This window comes from Culex quinquefasciatus, chromosome 2 (assembly GCF_015732765.1).
Source record: "Culex quinquefasciatus strain JHB chromosome 2, VPISU_Cqui_1.0_pri_paternal, whole genome shotgun sequence".
Taxonomy (NCBI): domain Eukaryota; kingdom Metazoa; phylum Arthropoda; class Insecta; order Diptera; family Culicidae; genus Culex; species Culex quinquefasciatus.
The window spans coordinates 220,703,708-220,723,430 of NC_051862.1; the positions used below are offsets into that span (position 1 = coordinate 220,703,708).

General features: G+C 40.9%; 1 protein-coding gene across 1 annotated transcript; it reads left to right on the forward strand.

Annotated features, from left to right (window-relative positions):
* The first annotated feature begins 1,488 nt into the window (after window positions 1-1,488).
* On the forward strand, window positions 1,489-17,045 carry LOC6035783 (DNA repair protein complementing XP-G cells homolog). Its single transcript, XM_038252638.1, has 3 exons — window positions 1,489-1,670; window positions 1,734-4,433; window positions 15,972-17,045. The coding sequence occupies exons 1-3, from the start codon at window positions 1,583-1,585 to the stop codon at window positions 16,958-16,960; spliced, it is 3,777 nt and encodes a 1,258-aa protein (XP_038108566.1). The 5' UTR covers window positions 1,489-1,582; the 3' UTR covers window positions 16,961-17,045.
* Window positions 17,046-19,723: the final 2,678 nt, after the last annotated feature.

The following is a 19,723-nucleotide window of genomic DNA, read 5'->3' on the forward strand; positions in this document are numbered from 1 at the left end:
TCGAACAAATAGGTGAGTTATAATCAAGACTACTCAGTAAAAAAAAACTCAGAATTATAAAATCAGACAAGCAAAAAAAAATTAAACCTGATTTATTTAAATTTAAGTATGTAATAGATATAACCGTTTGCTGATAGTTTTTTCAACAAAAACTGTAATTTATCTGAAATCGAAGAAAAACATTTGTTTTGGAAGGCGTACGAATAAATATAGGTACCGTACTTTTCAATACGTGTTTTAGATAAATATTTTGAATTGTACATAATTGAGTGCTTATACGCGTAAAAGAAAAAAAAATGAAAATCCTTTTGTTTAAGGTGAAGCCGTTGATCATTTTCGAAGAAAATTAATCATCACTATAAAATATTCTGTATTAAATTCAATTTAACGAATTTCAGCACCAAATGGAATCAGCATGTGCCGGTTGTTGCCTTCTTGAAGCCACTGAAAGAATTTTTGATCTAAATCAAATGTGCTTAAAAATTTATATTATTTTGTGGCACAGTCATTGACGTCCTAGTTGGCAATCATTGATTAATGAAGATTTCCAGAACTTTACAAGGAATAGGATAATCGTTACCAAAAGGAATCAGCATGTGTAGGGCACTATTCTAAACAACTTGTTGAAGAAATTTTGTCAAATAAATGAAAGCGACGCAAAAATTATATCTTTGAACGAAAAATCATGACAATGATGGAAGTCTTCACGTTAACTGTGAATTGATTTTTTAAACATTACCCAATCGACATTTTGTTGCTGGGAAAAGGCTTTGAAGTAACGTGTTAACGTTAACGCGAAGACTTCCATCATTGCCATGATTTTTCGTTCAAAGATATAAATTTTGCGTCGCTATCAATATTTTGACAAAATTCCTTCTACAAGTTGTTTATAATAGTGCCCTACACATGCTGATTATCCAATTTCTTGCAAAGTTATGGAAATCGTCATTCATCAATGATTGCCAACTAGGACGTCAATGATTTTACCACCAAATTATATAAATTTTGAAACACATTGATTTAGACCAAAAATTCTTTCAGTGGTTTCAAGCAGGCAATAACCGGCACATGCTGATTCGTTTTGGTGCAAGATTCGATAAATTGAATTCAATACAGAGAATTTAGAGTGATGATCAATTTTCTTCGAAAATGATCAACTTAAGTTCGGGGTTTTCAAAATCTTCCAAAAGCTATACAAAAATGCTTCGGTTTATTGAACCTTTAGAAAAACTTCAGAATATAATCATAAGAAAGTTTCCAGATTATTTAATAAAAAAAGTTTGAATTTATAATGAAGGAAAATTCTAATAAAATTTATTAATAAACATCAACCTAATAAACTTTTTTTTTTGTATTTGAACCAGCCTATCATGCTCATCGCTCACTTCCTTTGGTGAGCAAATTTTCCAGCGTCGCGACGCTGTTTCTCACGACTCACTAGCTTGATTTGTTGTTGTTTATTCACCGCCGCAACGCAACCTGTCAAACAGGAAATTTCGCGGAGCGCGGTTTAATTTTGTGAAATTCGTGAAAAAGCAGTGAAAGTGCGTGCATTTCAGCCTGTCTCAGTGCGCGTTCCACGATGGGAGTGACCGGCCTGTGGAAGCTGGTGGAACAATCCGGCAAACCGGTCCCGCTAGAGACGCTTGAGAACAAGGTGCTTGCCGTTGGTGAGTGAGCGATTTTGAATCTTTGTGCTGGAGTTGGTTCTGAATGGGGTTTTCTGGTTTTAGATATCTCGATATGGCTCCACCAGGTGACGAAGGGCTTCCAGGACTCGAAGGGTAGCGCCCTGCCGAACGCACACGTCCTCGGTCTGTTCCACCGCCTCTGCAAGCTGATGTACTATAGGATTAGGCCGGTTTTCGTGTTTGACGGTGGCGTTCCGGCCTTGAAGCGGCAAACCATTGCCAAGCGTAACCAGAGCAAGAGCAAATTCCATAATGAGGCAGATCGGCTGCAGCAGCTTCTGCTGGAGACATTGGCCAAGGAAAAGGTAGTTCAGCAGGCTCTTGGATCGGCGACCAGTTTGCTGGTGTCTCCGTCGAAGAAGCCGGGGAATAGCAGCAAGGAGCAGGGTGAGCCGGATGAGATGTTTAAACTGCCACCGCTGAAGGAGGATTCTCCGTTTAAGAATGCGGACAGTTCGGCGACAGATTTGGACGAAAGTAACAGCTCGTGGGACGAGAAGGGGTCGAAGAACTTTTATCACTTGAATTTGAACGCGATTGACGTTACCAGCGTGCACTTTAAGAACCTTCCAGCGGATGTGAGGCACGACATTCTGTCGGATATCAAAGAGACGAGGAAGCAATCATCTTGGGGGAGACTGCACGAACTTCCCGTTGAGAGCAATAACTTTTCGACGTTCCAGATGAAGAGGCTGCTGAAGCGCCGGACGGTCCAGGTTGAACTGGAGGAGGCGGAGAAGGAGATGGGAGGGAAGTGCTTGTCTTTGGCGGAGTTGGAAGCGTTGCTTTCGGAGGAGGGTGTTGACACTTCCTCGGATAAAGCGGCCCAGAAGATCGCTTCGGATGAAAATACCAGGTTCCTGTTGGTGAGGGACGTCCAGAAGGCGATCGAGAAGGCGAAGCAGCGGGAGGAAGAAGAAAAGAATGCGCCGAAGCCTCCGAAGCTGCCGAAAGTTGAGATAAAAAAGTCTGACGATCGGGAAGTCGAGGACGATAAGGAGATGGACGCGGAGCTGCAGATGGCCATCCAGATGTCGTTGATGCAGGACGTGGATCCAAACGTGGTGATTGAGTTGGAATCGGAGGAGGTTCGCATGTCCCGGCAGCAGAAGGAAGCTTTGGGCGGAGCAGCGATGAGTTTGGCCCGCGGCTACATGCTGGAGTACGGCGGGATGTCCAACGACGACGTCCGGGAACTGCTCCATCAGACGCAGGACGTGGACCCGGGGGAGGTCGAGCAGTCTTTCACGCAGATGTTCGAGCACAACAATGCTTCGATTTTGAAGGGGACGCTCGATCCCGTAGAGGAGGTCCAGGAAGTTTCTTCGGACACGGATTCGGACTTTGTGGACGTTCCGGAGGACGACTTGGGCGACAGTCCGCCGGGAGTGTTGCTTCCGTTGAATCCGAGCAACCATCAGAAGCCGCACTTTGGCACGGTCGTGGATTTCACGCTGAACGATCTGCCGGAGAAGGCCGGAAGTGAGAGCAAACTGGTTGAAATCTTCATCGAGCCGAGCAAGATTGGCTTGAAAGATGAAGACGACATCTTTGCGGATGTTTTTGAGGTGAAAGAGGAGGAAAAGGCCGTGAAGGTCGATGAAAAGCCCGTAGAAACGAAACTTCCCACAATCCAAATTAAAAAGGTCGACGACATAAACGCCAAATTGAAGGAAGAGTTGGAAAGGTTGAAGGCAGCACCTCCGGTAATCGATCTGGACAACATCCTTAGCCAACCACTTATTCCGAAGGTCGATTCCAAGCCGGCCCCACCGGAAGCAGTTCACGACCAGGTCAAACAACAGCTGGAACAGCTCAAAAGTCAAACACCTCAAATCAACCTGGACGACATCAAGCTGGACAGTTCCCTCGTCGACGAACCGGTGGCCATTTCCGACGCCGAAGACAGCGACGCCACGGTTGGCTACTCGCCGATCAAAGCGGTCCAAAAGGCGCTGGAAGCCACCGGAGAAACGACCTTCAAAATTATCCAATCTGACGAGGCAAAACCCCAGGAAGTCGTCCCTCTTCTAGGAACCCCGAAAAAGGGCACCCTCGAACACCTGGTCGTTTCCCGGACACCCGGTAGCGATTCCAAGAAATCTGAACCCGAAGAGGACATCCCAAAAGTTCCTCAACCCTTTTTCGTCAACAAAACTCCAACCTCTTCTTCAAAGAAGAAGTCCGCCGAAGATCAACCAACTCCCACCAAAGCAATCAAAGTTTCGAAAGAGCTCTTCCCCGTCCAAGATCCGGAACCGCTCCCCTCAACCAGCAGCGCACCCCCTCCCTCCGCCGACCAACTAATCTCGGAAATGGCCGGCGACCTCAAACAGCAAGCCACCCCACTCGAGCTGAAAAAGATGTCCCTCAACCTGGCCCAGCAAGAGCGCGAACTCGAGAAGGAAAAGAACCGCCAGGCGCGCCTCGGAATGTCCATCACCGAGCAGATGCAGCAGGACTGCATGGACCTGCTGAAGCTGTTTGGCGTCCCGTTCATAGTGGCACCGATGGAGGCGGAAGCGCAGTGTGCGTTCCTGAACCAGATCGAGCTGACCGACGGGACCATTACGGACGATAGCGATATCTGGCTGTTTGGCGGGAAGACGGTGTACAAGAACTTTTTCAACCAGCAGAAGCTGGTGATGGAGTTTACCATTGAGGGGATTGAGCGGGCGTTCCAGATGGACCGGAAGAAACTGATTCAGCTGGCGTTGCTGGTGGGGAGTGATTATACGACGGGTGAGTGTTATAACCTATTTATTTATTTATTATATTTTTTTTTTTGTAAAATTGCTGATCCAGCGCGCTACATCCTCCAGGCTCTCATTTTTGAGTTCTTTAAATTACAAATTTCAAGCCTAATTTCGGAAATTTTTAAGCAAGAAGTATTACATGAAGCTTTATATAGAACGGATTCGTTAATTCGAATGCTCGCTAATTTGAATGTTTTCGAATTAAAAAGCACTGATGTTGACATTTGAACTCCATTGGTTTCAAGCACGTGGTTTTCAAGGTATGTAGATTAGATAAGGGCTTTCCAGTTGTCAAAAAATAGTTCGCACGAAAACCGGATTTTATAAAAAGATTTTCAGAAAAGTGAAAATTTGAACATTTGCCGGCAAAATTTTACCGCGTTTTTATCCGTAGGTTTGCTTAACGTGCCAAGCTGAACTGTTTTTATTTTCAAATTTTCACTTTTCTGAAATTCTATATCAAATCCGGTTTTCGTGCTAACTATTGCTGGAAAACACACTGTAGAGACGAATTAAAAACGCGTGGACTGTAATTTGCGACTGGTTTATTCTCTTGCCGTCTCTAAACTGTCCTGGTTGTTCGTGCTGTGTGTTAGTGTGAGTGTGAAAGCGGAAATGCACTGAACCAATTTTTCTCCTTCTAGCTGTCAATCGCTGCAGGGTTGCCAAATGCGTCCCAACATCCTCCCCCGCCAGTGGACATCCGGGAACTTCAACCGGCTGTCTTCTCCTCTGCTTCGTCGTCGAGTGGGAGCACCGCAACCTTTGCCGTCGACCGCTTGTAAACTCCTCCTGCTGTCTTTACCGTCACCACGCGGGTGACTCCGTCTTGCCCGGGGTGGACCTTCACAACTCGGCCGAGCCTCCACTGCAGCGCCGGAACGTTCTCCTCCTTGAGCAGCACCAAATCTCCTTCCTTGACGACAGTGTGCTGCTTGTTCCACTTCTGCCGCTGCTGCAGCTCAGACAGGTAGCCCGCCGACCAGCGTTTCCAGAAGTCAGCTCGCATCTTCTGCAGGTGCTGCCACCGTGTCAGCGTTCCAGGCTTGAGTTGATCGTACGCCGGCTCCGGGATCGCGTTGAATGGGCGGCCAATCAGCAAATGACCGGGCGTGATCACGTTGAGGTCACCCGGGTCCGCCGTCTGCGGCACCAACGGCCGCGAGTTAAGTATGCCTTCAATCTGCGTTAGTAGTGTGGACCATTCCTCTTCTGTCAGCTTCGTTTCACCTGCGTTCCGCTTGATCAGGTGCTTCGCCGACTTCACGCCGGCTTCCCACAAACCTCCTACGTGCGGCGACCGTGGTGGGATAAAATGCCAGCGAATTTCCTTGGGCAGACAAAACTCTTGAAGCGCATCCTTCGTCAGCTGCTGCGTCAGCAGCGCGTACAGCTCGTGGAGCTCCGAGCTGGCTCCAGCAAAGTTTGTGGCGTTGTCGCTGTAAACGTCGGAGGGAAGGCCGCGACGAGCGACAAATCGGTGCAAGGCGGCAATGAAAGCATCCGTCGTTAAGTTTGACACCAGCTCGATGTGGATGCACTTCGTCACCATGCACACAAACAATGCCACGTACGCCTTGCAGTACACTGGTTTGCGCGGGTGCCCCTTGCGTACGTAGATTGGTCCAGCGAAGTCAACGCCCACTCGTTCAAATGGGTAGGCCTGGGTCACTCTGTAGCTGGGCAAGTCTCCCATGAACAGTTTGGTCTCCGATGGGTTCACCTTGAAGCACCGTACGCACTTCCGCAACCTTGCGCGGATCGCGTTTCGTCCGTTCAGGATCCAGTACCGTTGCCGCAGAACCGATAGAGTTCCGCTCGGTCCGACGTGCAGATTCTCCTCGTGGACAGCTTGAACCAGGATCGCCGTTACTGGATGCTCGGCAGGCAGTATGGCCGGGCACCGCTGCTCGTACGACACGTTGGCGTACTTGATCCGTCCGTTGACTCGTAGAATGCCGTAGGTGTCGACCCACGGGTTCAAGCTTCGTAGTCGGCCAGTGTACCTCTCGTTCGGCTTGCCTTGCTTCTTCAGCACTTCTTGGATGTCTGTCTGCATTCGTTGCTGCTGGACCATGTACACAATCGAGCGCAGCGACGATCGTAGTTCGGGTATGGTTGGGTACTCCTCGTTGTCTCCGTACGTGGATCGCTTCCGGGTCTTGTTGCAAAAGCGAATCACGTAGGCTAGCACTCGTTGTAGTTTGCGGAACGAGCTGAACCGTGTGAAGATCCTGTTGTAGTCTTCTTCTTGTTCGTCGGTTATCACAACGGCTGCAACTCGTACTTCGGGTAGTTCGACTACGATGGCCATCTCGTCTTCTTGGTAGTCGTTTTCTTCGAGGAACCCGCCATGGAACCAGAAGCGATTCCCAATCAGCGCTTCCGGAAAGAGTCCTCGTGAGACGAGGTCTGCGGGGTTGGCGCTGCTTCGCACGTACTTGTACTCGTAGTCGGCCCTCGGGGTAAGCTCGTGGATTTCGGCAACTCGGTTTGCCACGTACGTTTCGAGCTCGCTTGGGGACTTGGCCAACCATCCCAGTACAATCATCGAGTCGCTGTACAGCACCTTCCGAGTGAATTTCACCTTGAGTGCTTTCATTACCCTGGACACCAACCTTGACATCAGCCGGAAGCCGCACAGTTCGAGTTTCGGGATCGTCTCTTTGGGCGCCAAGTGCGACTTGCTGCACAGCAAGTAGGCTACTGCTGTGTTGTCCGCCAGAATGTTACGCACGTAGACGCACGTGCCGTAAGCTTCCAGGGATGCGTCCGAAAATGCGTACAGCTCCAGGGCCACCCTGTGTGGCACGATGACTCGGCGCTCGATCTGTACCTCCATCAGCGCTCGCAGTCCTCCACGAAATTTGTTCCATAGCTCCGTAAGCACCTTGCACAGTTGCTCGTCCCAAGACACTTTCTTTCGCCAACACTGACGCAGGATCAATTTAGCGGTGACACAAACCGGTGCTTGCAGACCTAGCGGGTCAAAAGATCTGGCAACTTCCGACAGGATGCGGCGTTTGGAAACCGGTTGAGTCAAGTCAGTGAGAGCGACGCGGAACAGCAGTTTGTCACTGGTGGGGTTCCACAGAATGCCGAGAGTCTTGATCATTTCGTTCACACCACTCAATTCAAATGACACTTGCTTCTCTCGTCGTTCGTCTGGAATGGTGTCAAGAAACTCGGCGGAATTGGAGCTCCACTTGTGGAGCTCGAAGCCTCCCTTCTCCAGCAGCTCCTCCAGTTCGTCGCGCGCCAGCAGCAACTCCTTCAGTGTATCAGCACCCGCAAGTGCGTCATCGATATAGAAATCGTTCTCCAAAATCTTGGCAGCGCGAGGGTAGGCTTGTCCTTCGTCTTGGGCGAGCTGTTTCAACGTGCGGGTCGCCAAGTATGGCGCTGATGCCGTCCCGTAAGTGACGGTCAACAGTTCGAGCGTTTTGAGTGACTCGGAAGGGTCCGTTCTCCAAAACACACGTTGAAACTTCGTGTGGTCGGGGTGCACCCGAACCATTCTGTACATCTTCGAGATGTCCGCCGTAAACACGTACGGGTACGTCCGGAATCGAAGGGCGATATCGAATAACGGATCTTGAATGGTTGGACCGACCATCAGGGTGTCGTTGAGCGAGAGCCCGGAACTCGTTTGTGCCGAGGCGTCAAAAACTGTGCGCAACTTGGTGGTGGACGAACTTGGCTTCAGTATGGCATGGTGGGGCAGGTAGTACCCACCATCTTCCTCCTTGGACGGGTCGATTTCGCGGCAGTGGCCGAGGCGCACGTACTCTTCCATGAAAGCGCAGTAAGCCGCCTTCAGGTCCGCGTTCTTGGCTAGTTTCTTCTCGAGGTACGAGAAGCGTTGTAGTGCGTGCTGCTTCGAGTCGCCGAGTTGACTCACGTTGCCACGGAAGGGTAGCATCACGACGTAGCGACCGCTCGGGTCACGGCTGTGGGTCTGCTCGTAGCACTGCTCGCATGCCGTCTCCTCCGACGACATCCTTGAAGCGGTCGGCACCGCCTCGGATTCCCAGAACCGTTCGACGAGGTCGTTCAGCTCAGCGTCTTGGACCGCCACGTTGCAGCGGGTCACTTCGTACTTCCAGCTCGTGGAGTCGGCCAGGCCACCGACTACCCATCCGAACACTGTCTCCTGCAAAAACGGCAGGCTCTCTGCCAGCTTGACCTTACCAGTTTTCAGGAGACCGAAGAATTGGCCGACGCCAATCAGCATGTCCACCCGTTGAGGGCGGTAGAACTCCGGATCCGCTAGCTGCAGGCCGGCGGGTACCGGCCAGGTAGAGATGTCGATGTTCTTCGCAGGTATGGTTCCAGTGATACGGTTGATCACCAGACACTCCAAGTTGCTTGTGTAGACGTTGTCTCGGGACTGCACGTTGATGTGCACCAAGGCCGTAACCCTGGTCGTTGAACCATCCACACCTTTGACGTCGACGTTCACACTTCGTCGCTTCAGTCGCAGTAGCGACGCGACCTTCTCCGTACACAGATTCACTTGTGAACCGCAATCTAGCAGTACGCGGCAGGGCAGGGCCTTGCCACCGTCGTCGAGGATGTTCACAATCGCCGTGCAGAGAAGCGCCCGTTGCTGGTAGATCACACAGGAGGCTGTGACCGCCGTCGTTCCGGCTGGTCCTGCGCTCGGCGTAGCCGTCGTGGAGTTCTGCGTGGATCGTGCAAGTGGCTGCTCGACAGCGACACCCGTTTCGTTCAGATGTAGTGTAGAATGGTGCCGCTTCTTGCAGGCCTTGCACGTCTTCGTCGAGGAGCAGCGACGCGTAATATGCCCCTTCTTCAAGCAATTGAAACAAACTCCAGTTTGCTTCGCCTTCTCGTAGCGCTCCTTCGGATCCAGCTTGAGATATTCGCCGCACTCATGGTTCTGGTGCTCCTGTCCGCAAAATGCGCACCGGTACTCGACCGACGCCGCCAGGGACGATGCCTTCAGTGCGGGAATCTTCGTTGTCTTTGCTGCGACAGGCTTCTTCTGCTTGTTGTCAGCAAGCTCGATGCGTTCCAAAACTTGACTCCGGGTTGTGAGAAACTTCACCGTGTCGGCGTAGTTCGGAATCTCGCCGTGCTCGATGCTTGTCTCCCACACTTTCCTCGTTTCGATGTCAAGCTTCGACGCCAAAATGTTGACCACCAGAATGTCCGCAAGGCCAGCCATCGGGAACTCGTGGAAGTTCAAAGCACTTACGTGCCGTTTGCACCCGTCCACCAGCTCACGGAGTTGTTTACCACTTTCAGATGTCATCGGTTTGAGGTTAAGTAAACCGCCGACGTGAATGTCAACGATCCTCCTCTTATTCTCGTATTGCTCGGTCAGTTCCGCCCAAGCAGCAGCAAAGTCGCTGTCGTTGATCGTTTGCTGGTCGATTGACCCAACGGCTTCTCCGACCAGGCACTTGTCCAAATGATAGAGCTTGGTTGCGTCTGACTCGCCGGGGTGCTTGCTCATGACATCCGTGAAAATGGCCTTGAATTTGTACCAGTTTTCTGGCTTCCCGTCGAAAGATGGCAGCGGCGTGTGGAGAGAAGATGTCGCTTGCACTCGCACGGGTTGGGCTGCTGCCGGAGGCTGGGGGTCCGGTTCTTGTTTGACCCCACGCAGTAACTGGCAGACCTTGGCCCGAACGAAATTGTAATCCGCTTCAAATTCGACATACTTCTTCTCCTGGTCATCCGCTTCCGCTGGCTTGGCCGCGTAGATCTTATTCTGGAAGTGGTTGAATTCCTCGTAGGCTGCGTCAATCGTCTTCAGCTGGGTGTGCAGGAGGAACTCATCCGGAATCGTTTGGTTTTGCGTGTGCTGGCCCAGCACGTTCTTAATCCGGGTGATTTTTCCTTTCACTGCACCACGTTGTTTCACCAAAATGTCGAACTCTTCCGCCATCTTTCTTCTCGATTGTTGCAGCTCTCCGATCGGCGTACTAAAAACTTCCAATAACGAACTGTCCGGATCTTTCACCGGAGTTGAGAGCATCTACGCCCATCCAATCGACCGGGTCCCTTGTCCGTTCCTTTCGACCGAAACTACTACGAATATCCGGCGAAGTAGGACCAAAAATGTAGAGACGAATTAAAAACGCGTGGACTGTAATTTGCGACTGGTTTATTCTCTTGCCGTCTCTAAACTGTCCTGGTTGTTCGTGCTGTGTGTTAGTGTGAGTGTGAAAGCGGAAATGCACTGAACCAATTTTTCTCCTTCTAGCTGTCAATCGCTGCAGGGTTGCCAAATGCGTCCCAACACACACCTTACCTTATCCAATCTAACTATATGCCTTGCGTAGTTTTTTAGACAAATTTACTTACTTACTGCATAACTGGCCCTGATCGCATAAATGTCCCATATGCATTTTCATCGGATTTGAGTTATTGATGCAGATTGGTTCGAAATCGTGTGCTCTTTCAAACAAGCCTACAACATCCAGTACTTTGTTCTAGAAATCAGGAGGAAATCCAGTTTTTTCGGAAAAACTTTACACGTTGCCTTATGTGTGGGACAAACTTCAAATGCATTTTTCTCTGCTTGCTGTTTTTGCATATGGGGCATTTATGCGAACATGGGCAGATAAGATGTTGCAAAAAGCTCCACAAAAAATGCATAAATGATGATGATGAACTGTGTTTTTTTTTTTAAAGGGGCTTAGCTTCGAAATTTTCAAAAACCAATCGCGGAATCGATTTTTCATACAATTTTACAAAAAAAAAATTCCAGGTTGGCAGTGATTTCAAAAATTAAAATATTGAAAAACAGCGATTTTGGTCAGTTTTTGGTGTTTTTTGTCATTTCTATTTGTGTGACTTGATTTTTCAGTCTAAAAATATTTTCAACGAAAACCTCGTCCAATTTCCCAAAAGTTTCCCTTTGACCGCATATTTTTTTGCGAAGCAGGCACAAACAAATAGTGGCGCACCTTTAAATTTGACTTTTAAACGTAAAAATCAGCAAATCTCATAGAAGAGGTGTATATTTTTATTTCAGTGTATTTATTATTTATGGAAAGCTCATCCAATTTCCGCAAGTTTCTCTTAAACCACTATTTGATACTTTGATACGATGCAACGGCTAAGAGAGACAGAAATATTTTAAATACGACAAACAACATTATTTAAATAACTTACGCCCTTCTCAAATGTCATTCTCGAGTGCAAGTGTAGGATGTCTACAAAGTTCTATTGATATTTTTTGTAAATAATCTGATTCAAGTATATTTTTTTCATATTTTCAATTAATATAAAAATTTTTGACAATCATATTTTTATAGGGAAAGTTTTTGATTTAGATCTCATAATTTATGTTATTTTTGCGTGTGTGTTTTTTTCTTTTTTTTTCAATGAACTTATTGTCTTCTTCGCTGAGAAATAATTATTTATTAGGCTTTCTGGATCCACCGTCACGTATACAATCGACTCAGAATAAAATTCTGGCTGAACGAATTTTGATCTCATTCGTTATGTCTTGTAGATTTTGTTAGTGTCTGGGAGATTGTAAAAACGATTGATATATTTTTAGAAAGGTACTTGAACGACCTTTTCAATGGTTCCCAAAATATGAAAGATCTGAACTGCCATTCTACGCATAATTGTCCCATGTCATTTTTGATCGATTCCGACTTTTTGTCATTTTTAGGTTAAGTTTGACATAAAATCTAGAATTTTGTTCTGAAACTCATTGAAAACAACATCAAGTCTGTTTGTCTCATTGCTGTACTTCTACGCGTAATTGTTCCACCAAGAATTTTCTTTCACGAAATTATCAGTTTTACGAATTATTGTGTCTTGTTTACCTACTGTATAGCAAGAAGAAAACAAATAAGAGTGATAAAGCTAACTGGGATGATAAGGGACTTATGGGGTGAATAGGGACCCACGGGACAATTATGCGGTCAAAAAATTTCAATCGCATTTTTCTCAGTTGCACTTTTTTGAACATGGGACAATTATGCGTAGAACGGCAGTAAAATCCATATCCAAAGTTCTGAGTACTGCTAATTGTACACTTTTTTTTTGAAGGGGGAGCTCGTATATTTTGCAGGGTTGTTACGGAAAAGTCGAAAAAAAATCCGCGCCAGATCCGCGCCGACCCCAAAACCCAATCCGCGCGAAATCCGCGCCATATAAAAAAAAATCGTGACAAACATAGAAGAGAGTAATAGAATGAATGAAATTTCAAACGAAAAAATAATAATACAGAAAGCATTTGGATCAGTACCGTTGATCAGATGTGGATTCATATCCCACCTGCACCAAGTTGAACCTTTTTTGGCATTTCTGAAACAATATTAGCATTTTTTGTAGCATTTAAAATGTCGTTGCCTTGAAAACAAATTCAAGCAAAAAAAAATTCAAAAATTTAAAACGATAAAATAAATCATCAAATTATAAAATCTAGCAATTTTGTACTTGATAATTCTCGCCAAAAATTTTAATCTGGAAAAACGAAACACAAAATTACTTTTATTTTCTTCTCTAAATTTCTCCAAACTAAAATATGATTCTGAAAATAATCCGAACTAAGAAAATGGCAAAAAAATGAAATTCAATAAATTTATCATTGAATAAATTTATAATTTAACAATTTAATAATTAAATAATGTAATAATTTATTTAATAATAAAATAATTAAATGATTAAATAATTAAATAATTAAATAATTAAATAATTAAATAATTAAATAATTAAATAATTAAATAATTAAATAATTAAATAATTAAATAATTAAATAATTAAATAATTAAATAATTAAAAAATTAAATAATTAAATAATTGAATAATGAAATAATTAAATAATTAAATAATGAAATACTTAAATAATTAAATAATTGAATAATTAAATAATTAAATAATTAAATAAATAAATAATTATATAATTATATAATGAAATAATTAAATGATTAAAGCATTAAATAATTAAATAATTAAATAATTAAATAATTAAATAATTAAATAATTAAATAATTAAATAATTAAATAATTAAATAATTAAATAATTAAATAATTAAATAATTAAATAATTAAATAATTAAATAATTAAATAATTAAATAATTAAATAATTAAATAATTAAATAATTAAATAATTACATAATTAAATAATTAAATAATTAAATAATTAAATAATTAAATAATTAAATAATTAAATAATTAAATAATTAAATAATTAAATAATTAAATAATTAAATAATTAAATAATTAAATAATTAAATAATTAAATAATTAAATAATTAAATAATTAAATAATTAAATAATTAAATAATTAAATAATTAAATAATTAAATAATTAAATAATTAAATAATTAAATAATTAAATAATTAAATAATTAAATAATTAAATAATTAAATAATGAAATAATTAAATAATTAAATAATTAAATAATTATATAATTATATAATTATATAATTATATAATTAAATAAGTAAATAATTAAATAATTAAATAATTAAATAATTAAATAATTAAATAATTAAATAATTAAATAATTAAATAATTAAATAATTAAATAATAAAATGATTAAATAATTAAATAAAGGTGAGTTTAAAGATAAAAAAACCGAATAGAAAAAAAAAACCAACTAATAAATATTAATTTAATGTTGAATAACCAAGCATGAATCTTTAAACATCTTTCAAAATTAATGAAAATATTAAAAAATATATATATATTTTATTAATATAATAATTATATATATATTTTATTAATATAATAATTATATAATTATATAATTAAATAATTAAATAATTAAATAATTAAATAATTAAATAATTAAATAATTAAATAATTAAATAATTAAATAATTAAATAATTAAATAATTAAATAATTAAATAATTAAATAATTAAATAATTAAATAATTAAATAATTAAATAATTAAATAATTAAATAATTAAATAATTAAATAATTAAATAATTAAATAATTAAATAATTAAATAATTAAATAATTAAATAATTAAATAATTAAATAATTAAATAATTAAATAATTAAATAATTAAATAATTAAATAATTAAATACTAAAATGATTAAATAATTAAATAAAGGTGAGTTTAAAGATAAAAAACCGAATAGAAAAAAAACCAACTAATAAATATTAATTTAATGTTGAATAACCAAGCATGAATCTTTAAACATCTTTCAAAATTAATGAAAATATTGCTAAATTAATTAAGTTTCCTAAATAAAATTTATGAATATTTTTTAGAGTATCAAATAAAGAGCAATCTATTTTCTCAATATGTTTCTTTGCTTTAATGAATTAGAATTTTTCTATCTGTTTTTTTTTTTTGCTCCTCCGTTTACTCATTGACCGGAGGAAAAGGGAAAGACGACTTCTTTCACTGAATGTTACTTTAAAAAAAAATTTGTTTGCTTTTAATTGATTTCTAAAAAAAATCAATAAAATTTAAAAAAAAAACTGTGCAATCTTTAAAAAAATATTACAATTCACTTGTTTAATCGAATTTAACATGTTTCGGTTGAAAAAGACAGAGATTGTAAAAAAATACGTGGATATTTTTTTTCTTTGACTGATTTTTGTTAACATCGTTTAAGTTTTCGCAGCATTCACTTCTTAGTAAATGTTGTATCAATTTCATGTTAATGTTGGTTTTGCTAACATTTTTTTAAATGGTTCATATCACATATTTCAATTGAAAACTAATAAAATTTAAGTCTTTTATGAATGAAATTTTGATTATATTATTATTTTAAAGAATTGGTCTGAGAAAAATTGATAAATTTCACGGGATTTCACGGTAATCTTCAAATTTCACGAATTTCACGCTGTCCGCGAAATCGTGAAAATTCACAAAACCTAATGATAAGGGACTTATGGGGTGAATAGGGACCCACGAGACAATTATGCGTAGAATCACCAAAAAAAAAACGGTCAAAAAATTTCAATCGCATTTTTCTCAGTTGCACTTTTTTGAACATGGGACAATTATGCGTAGAACGGCAGTAAAATCCATATCCAAAGTTCTGAGTACTGCTAATTATACACTTTTTTTTTGAAGGGGGAGCTCGGATATTTTGTTAAAAATAATGTCCCAATCTATCATGTTACCAACAAAAAAGACACAACATTAAAAAGGCGGATGTTGCTATTTCAGATAAATTTACTAAATTCCAGATCCGATTATCCGAAGGCACTTCGAATAAACGAATTACGATTGTTTTTTTCGTTGATATATTTTTTATTGTCGAGCTTAGTTTGATCCCCATTTTAGTTTAAAACTACCCTAAAAAGATTTACAATTTTTGTATACAAAATGACGGCCAAAATGGCGTTGATTAAATATTGAGATAATGCACTTGGTAATTTAATAAGAGGTCAACTTTAAAAATTTGACTAAATTGGGGTCGCAGAACTAAAATTTGATGTTAAAAGCATGGAAATAAAACAAAAATGTCCGTCTCATAACCTTCGAAAAATTGAACTTGTGTTAATCGAAATTCCGGATTATCGAGTTAATAAATAACTAATAATATTGTTTTTCCAGGCATTTCCGGCATCGGCGCCGTCACCGCCCTCGAAGTTCTCGCCTCATTCCCCCCAACCCCGGAAAAGGACGGCGAAACCACGGAAATGATGTCCCTCCTGTCCGGCCTGCGCAAATTCCGCGACTGGTGGAACCACGGCCGGAACAACTCCGTCGGAACGCGAATCACGCTCAAGTCCAAGCTGAAGAACATCGAGTTCACCGAGGGCTTCCCGAGTTCGGCGATCGTCGAGGCGTACCTGTACCCGACGGTGGACGGGAACAAGGACGCCTTTTCGTGGGGCTATCCGGATACGGAGAGTTTGCGGGACTTTGCGAAGCAAAAGTTTGGCTGGCCGCAGGCGAAGACGGACGACATTTTGCTGCCGGTGCTGAAGCGGTTGGATGAGCGGAAGTCGCAGTCGTCGATCAAGAACTACTTCAAGGTGCAGAGCGCTGTGGCGCACAATCAGGTCAAAGTTAGCAAGCGGGTTCAACAGGCGGTGGATGTGATGGCCGGGAAGGAGGTTGTTGAGCAGGTGAAGAGTCCTAAAAAGAAGGTGGTGAGGAAGAGGAAGCCCAAGGCGGAGGAGCCGAAGGAGGGGGAGGTCATTTGCCTGTCGGAACCGGATAGTGATGAAGACTTTGTGGTGGTGCCGAAGAAGGCAGCAGCAAAAGCACCAGCGGCGAGAAAGCCGAGAGCAACGAGGGCCAAAGCCAAGGCTGATAAGACGACACCGGATGTTCCTGAGTTGCCAGACAAGCCGTCGTCGTCGTTGGCCAACATTTCCGGTATCATCTCGAAGATAAACGACCAATCGGCGGACAAACTCGGTGACCAGGCCGCGGCCAAGGAAGCCCGCAAGAAGGCAGTTCAAAACAAGATCCCGGACTTTAATCCGGCCATTCCGCAGCGAGTCAAAGACCAGGAGGAGATGGCCAACCGGAAGCAGAAAGCAGCCGAGCTGTTTAAGAAGACTCAAGCCAAGGGCAAAAAGACGCACAAGTAGTTGATAGTCCGTTACGTTGTTAAGTTATTCTTGTGTGTTTCAATAAATTTAAATGTGCTCTCGCGAAAAAAGCCTCCACCTTCAATTTGCGTTCATAATCGCTCCCGAACGGATGACTTCCCTCGCTCGTTGCGCGCGGCTCAAACTCGCGCTAATTGCTCACATCCTCCCGGTCCTGCCAACTCTCGAGGGGGGTTTGTGTTACCTTTGCGACTGTAAAAAGACGAAGTCCACAGCTGATTGGAATAAATGACCCGTGTTTACGTCACACTTAGTGGCATTGTGTGGTCCATTCATTTTTCGGGATGTGGTCAATTTTGTGGCAATCTAAAATTCAAATCTCAGCCTCTCTTTTTTTTTTTTTTTGCTCGTTTGTCGTGGTTCTAGGTTCTAGGCTAACCCGAGAGGTTGCCGTCGCTCTCAGTTGGATGTGGGAAGTTGTCAATTTTTTGATTTGCGGCGCTAAAAGGAAACTTTTATCAAGACTGAGAGATCTATTTGCTGGTGGTTTTAATGCAAATGAGGCGAACAAATTGTGATTGCTTTGAGAGCTTCCTCTACGAACGAACGAGAGGATGGATGAAGTGGAGACGCGTGGTGGTTCGAACCACTAAACGTTATGCTCAAATGATTCATTGTAATGATGTAGATACATATATTATTATGTTATCTCCAAATAATTGTTGTTTTTATCAATTTTATTCAAAATGACTTATCAACTCTAGTCGGGAAATCAGAAAAATCAGAAGTTCAAAAAAAAACATTCGCAAAGAAAACAGGAAAGAGTCGTGAATTTGTGATTACGTATATGTCAAAAGGTTGGGAAAATGAAGGTATAGGGGAGAGTATGGAGACTTGATCCTCGGGCACACTTGATCCCAAGGCTGTATCTCTTTAGCATGTGAATAAAAAAATAGCTTTTTACTTGAAAATTGTGCAAAATTTACCCAACTTACTGTAGAAAACAAAGGAAAAATTAAAAAAAAATGGAATGAGTTACACATATTTTTTCAAAAAAGTGCTACAAAAAACAAGATCTCTTTTCTTTCTTTTGATATCTGGAGTTTTTTTTAAAAGGTCCAATAAACCAAATTTCCAGTTTTTGCTTTTTGGGTGTTTTTGAAACCGCCTCGAGTCAGGGGTATTAAAAAACACTTAAAAAGCAAAAAATTGAAAATTTAGTTTATTGGACCTTTTTTTTAAAAAAAAGCTCCAGATATGTATAGAAAACATTTAAAATTCTTTCAATTTTTTTTTATATTAGGATTGTTTGGTAAACTTATCAACTCCGAAACCCTTAAGCATTTGACGTTAAATTATCGTCATACTATTTTTACAATCAATTGTTTAAAAAAGTGCGTATGGTAACTTGAATTCTGCATTTTTACAATCACTGGAATCTGCCTCAAGCTTAATTAATTGGTTTAGTTTTTCGTACATGGATTCCTTTAGTATATTTGTGGATGAATTTCTTGAGTTTGAACAATTTTTTTAATGTTTTGTAAACAAAAATTACCAGCTTTTGTAAACATGCTCAATTTTGGTCTAAAAAAGAATATTTTAAGTTTTTAAATATTTTACATTCTAAACTTGTTTTATTTTGAACACAAACGTTAAGGTTTTATGTGAAATTGCTGTAACTCATAGAAAATCAAAATTTAGGAAGATTAAGAAACATTTCGCTTAAGATTTCTTTAAAATGTTGAAAGGAGGATCAAGTTACCCCTAACATTTTGGAAATGACGGCTTAAAATATTTTTTTCTGATTAAATACCCTTTTCAGCACAACATAGCTGAATGTTTAAGCTTTCATTTCATGCAAAACGTTCATAGTTTTGAGAGAAATTGACAGAGTTGTGTGCGTTACAAAAAAGGGAATCAAGTCTCCCCACTCTCCCCCACTTTTTGCAATTCAATGCAATTTAAAAAATCCTGGAGTCGTCCCAAATTAAAAATATGCAAAATGTCTAAAAAAAAATCGGGAATACAATCTGGATAGGGAAAGCAGATATGAGAGCAATAAATTTGGAAATCGGTGTTCTCATTGTTTTGTTCTGTTCCAGTTTGAACAAAAATTAATAAATAAATCAATGTAGTATGCAAACATTGTGCGCAGCTTGAGGTAAAATAAAAAGTTTAATTTTGAAATTTAAATAAAATAGAACCCGTAAATCTAATACCCAATAATAATATATAAAACAAGAAAAATATTTATAGCGCTAGGCATTTTGTGGATCTGTAAACTATATTTTTAACAAATTTCCCTAACAGGCTAAATTAATGCTGATATATGCCAAAATACAAATTTTAATGTTATAACATTCTTGTCGGTTAATAAGCATTGAAATGTTCATCTACTTTCTCAACCAATTCTGAATTTCCAGACCGAAAATTTCGGGAAAACCGGGACAAAAATAAAAAATCCCTGGGATTCCCGGGATGGACGCACTAAGTTTGACAATAGCTTTTTAAACTTGTATGAACTTTTTATACTCAATTTATAAAGCTATTTAAAATATATTTCTCGTTAGCTTTTCAATGAGTATAAATTTATTTAAATAAACGTTTCCATTTTAAATATTTTTTTTTTTGTAAAAACGTTTATTTAGATCATTTTGTTTAAATGTACATGTTTTTGTAGTTTTTAACGAACTCTTTAACAAACTAAACTAACTGCGAAGTCTAGTGATGCTAGAGTAAAAGAACAATCTGGATCTAACACAAAATTTATATAGAAAATAAAAAGCTTTAGCGCCCTGCTTT

Excerpts from the sequence above, each read along its gene's own strand:
- LOC6035783 (XM_038252638.1), top strand. The coding sequence starts at position 1,583 with ATGGGAGTGACCGGCCTGTGGAAGCTGGTGGAACAATCCGGCAAACCG. Across the intron at positions 1,671-1,733 it reads GAACAAGGTGCTTGCCGTTG|ATATCTCGATATGGCTCCAC; the intron begins GTGAGTGAGCGA and ends TTCTGGTTTTAG. Across the intron at positions 4,434-15,971 it reads GGGGAGTGATTATACGACGG|GCATTTCCGGCATCGGCGCC; the intron begins GTGAGTGTTATA and ends TTGTTTTTCCAG.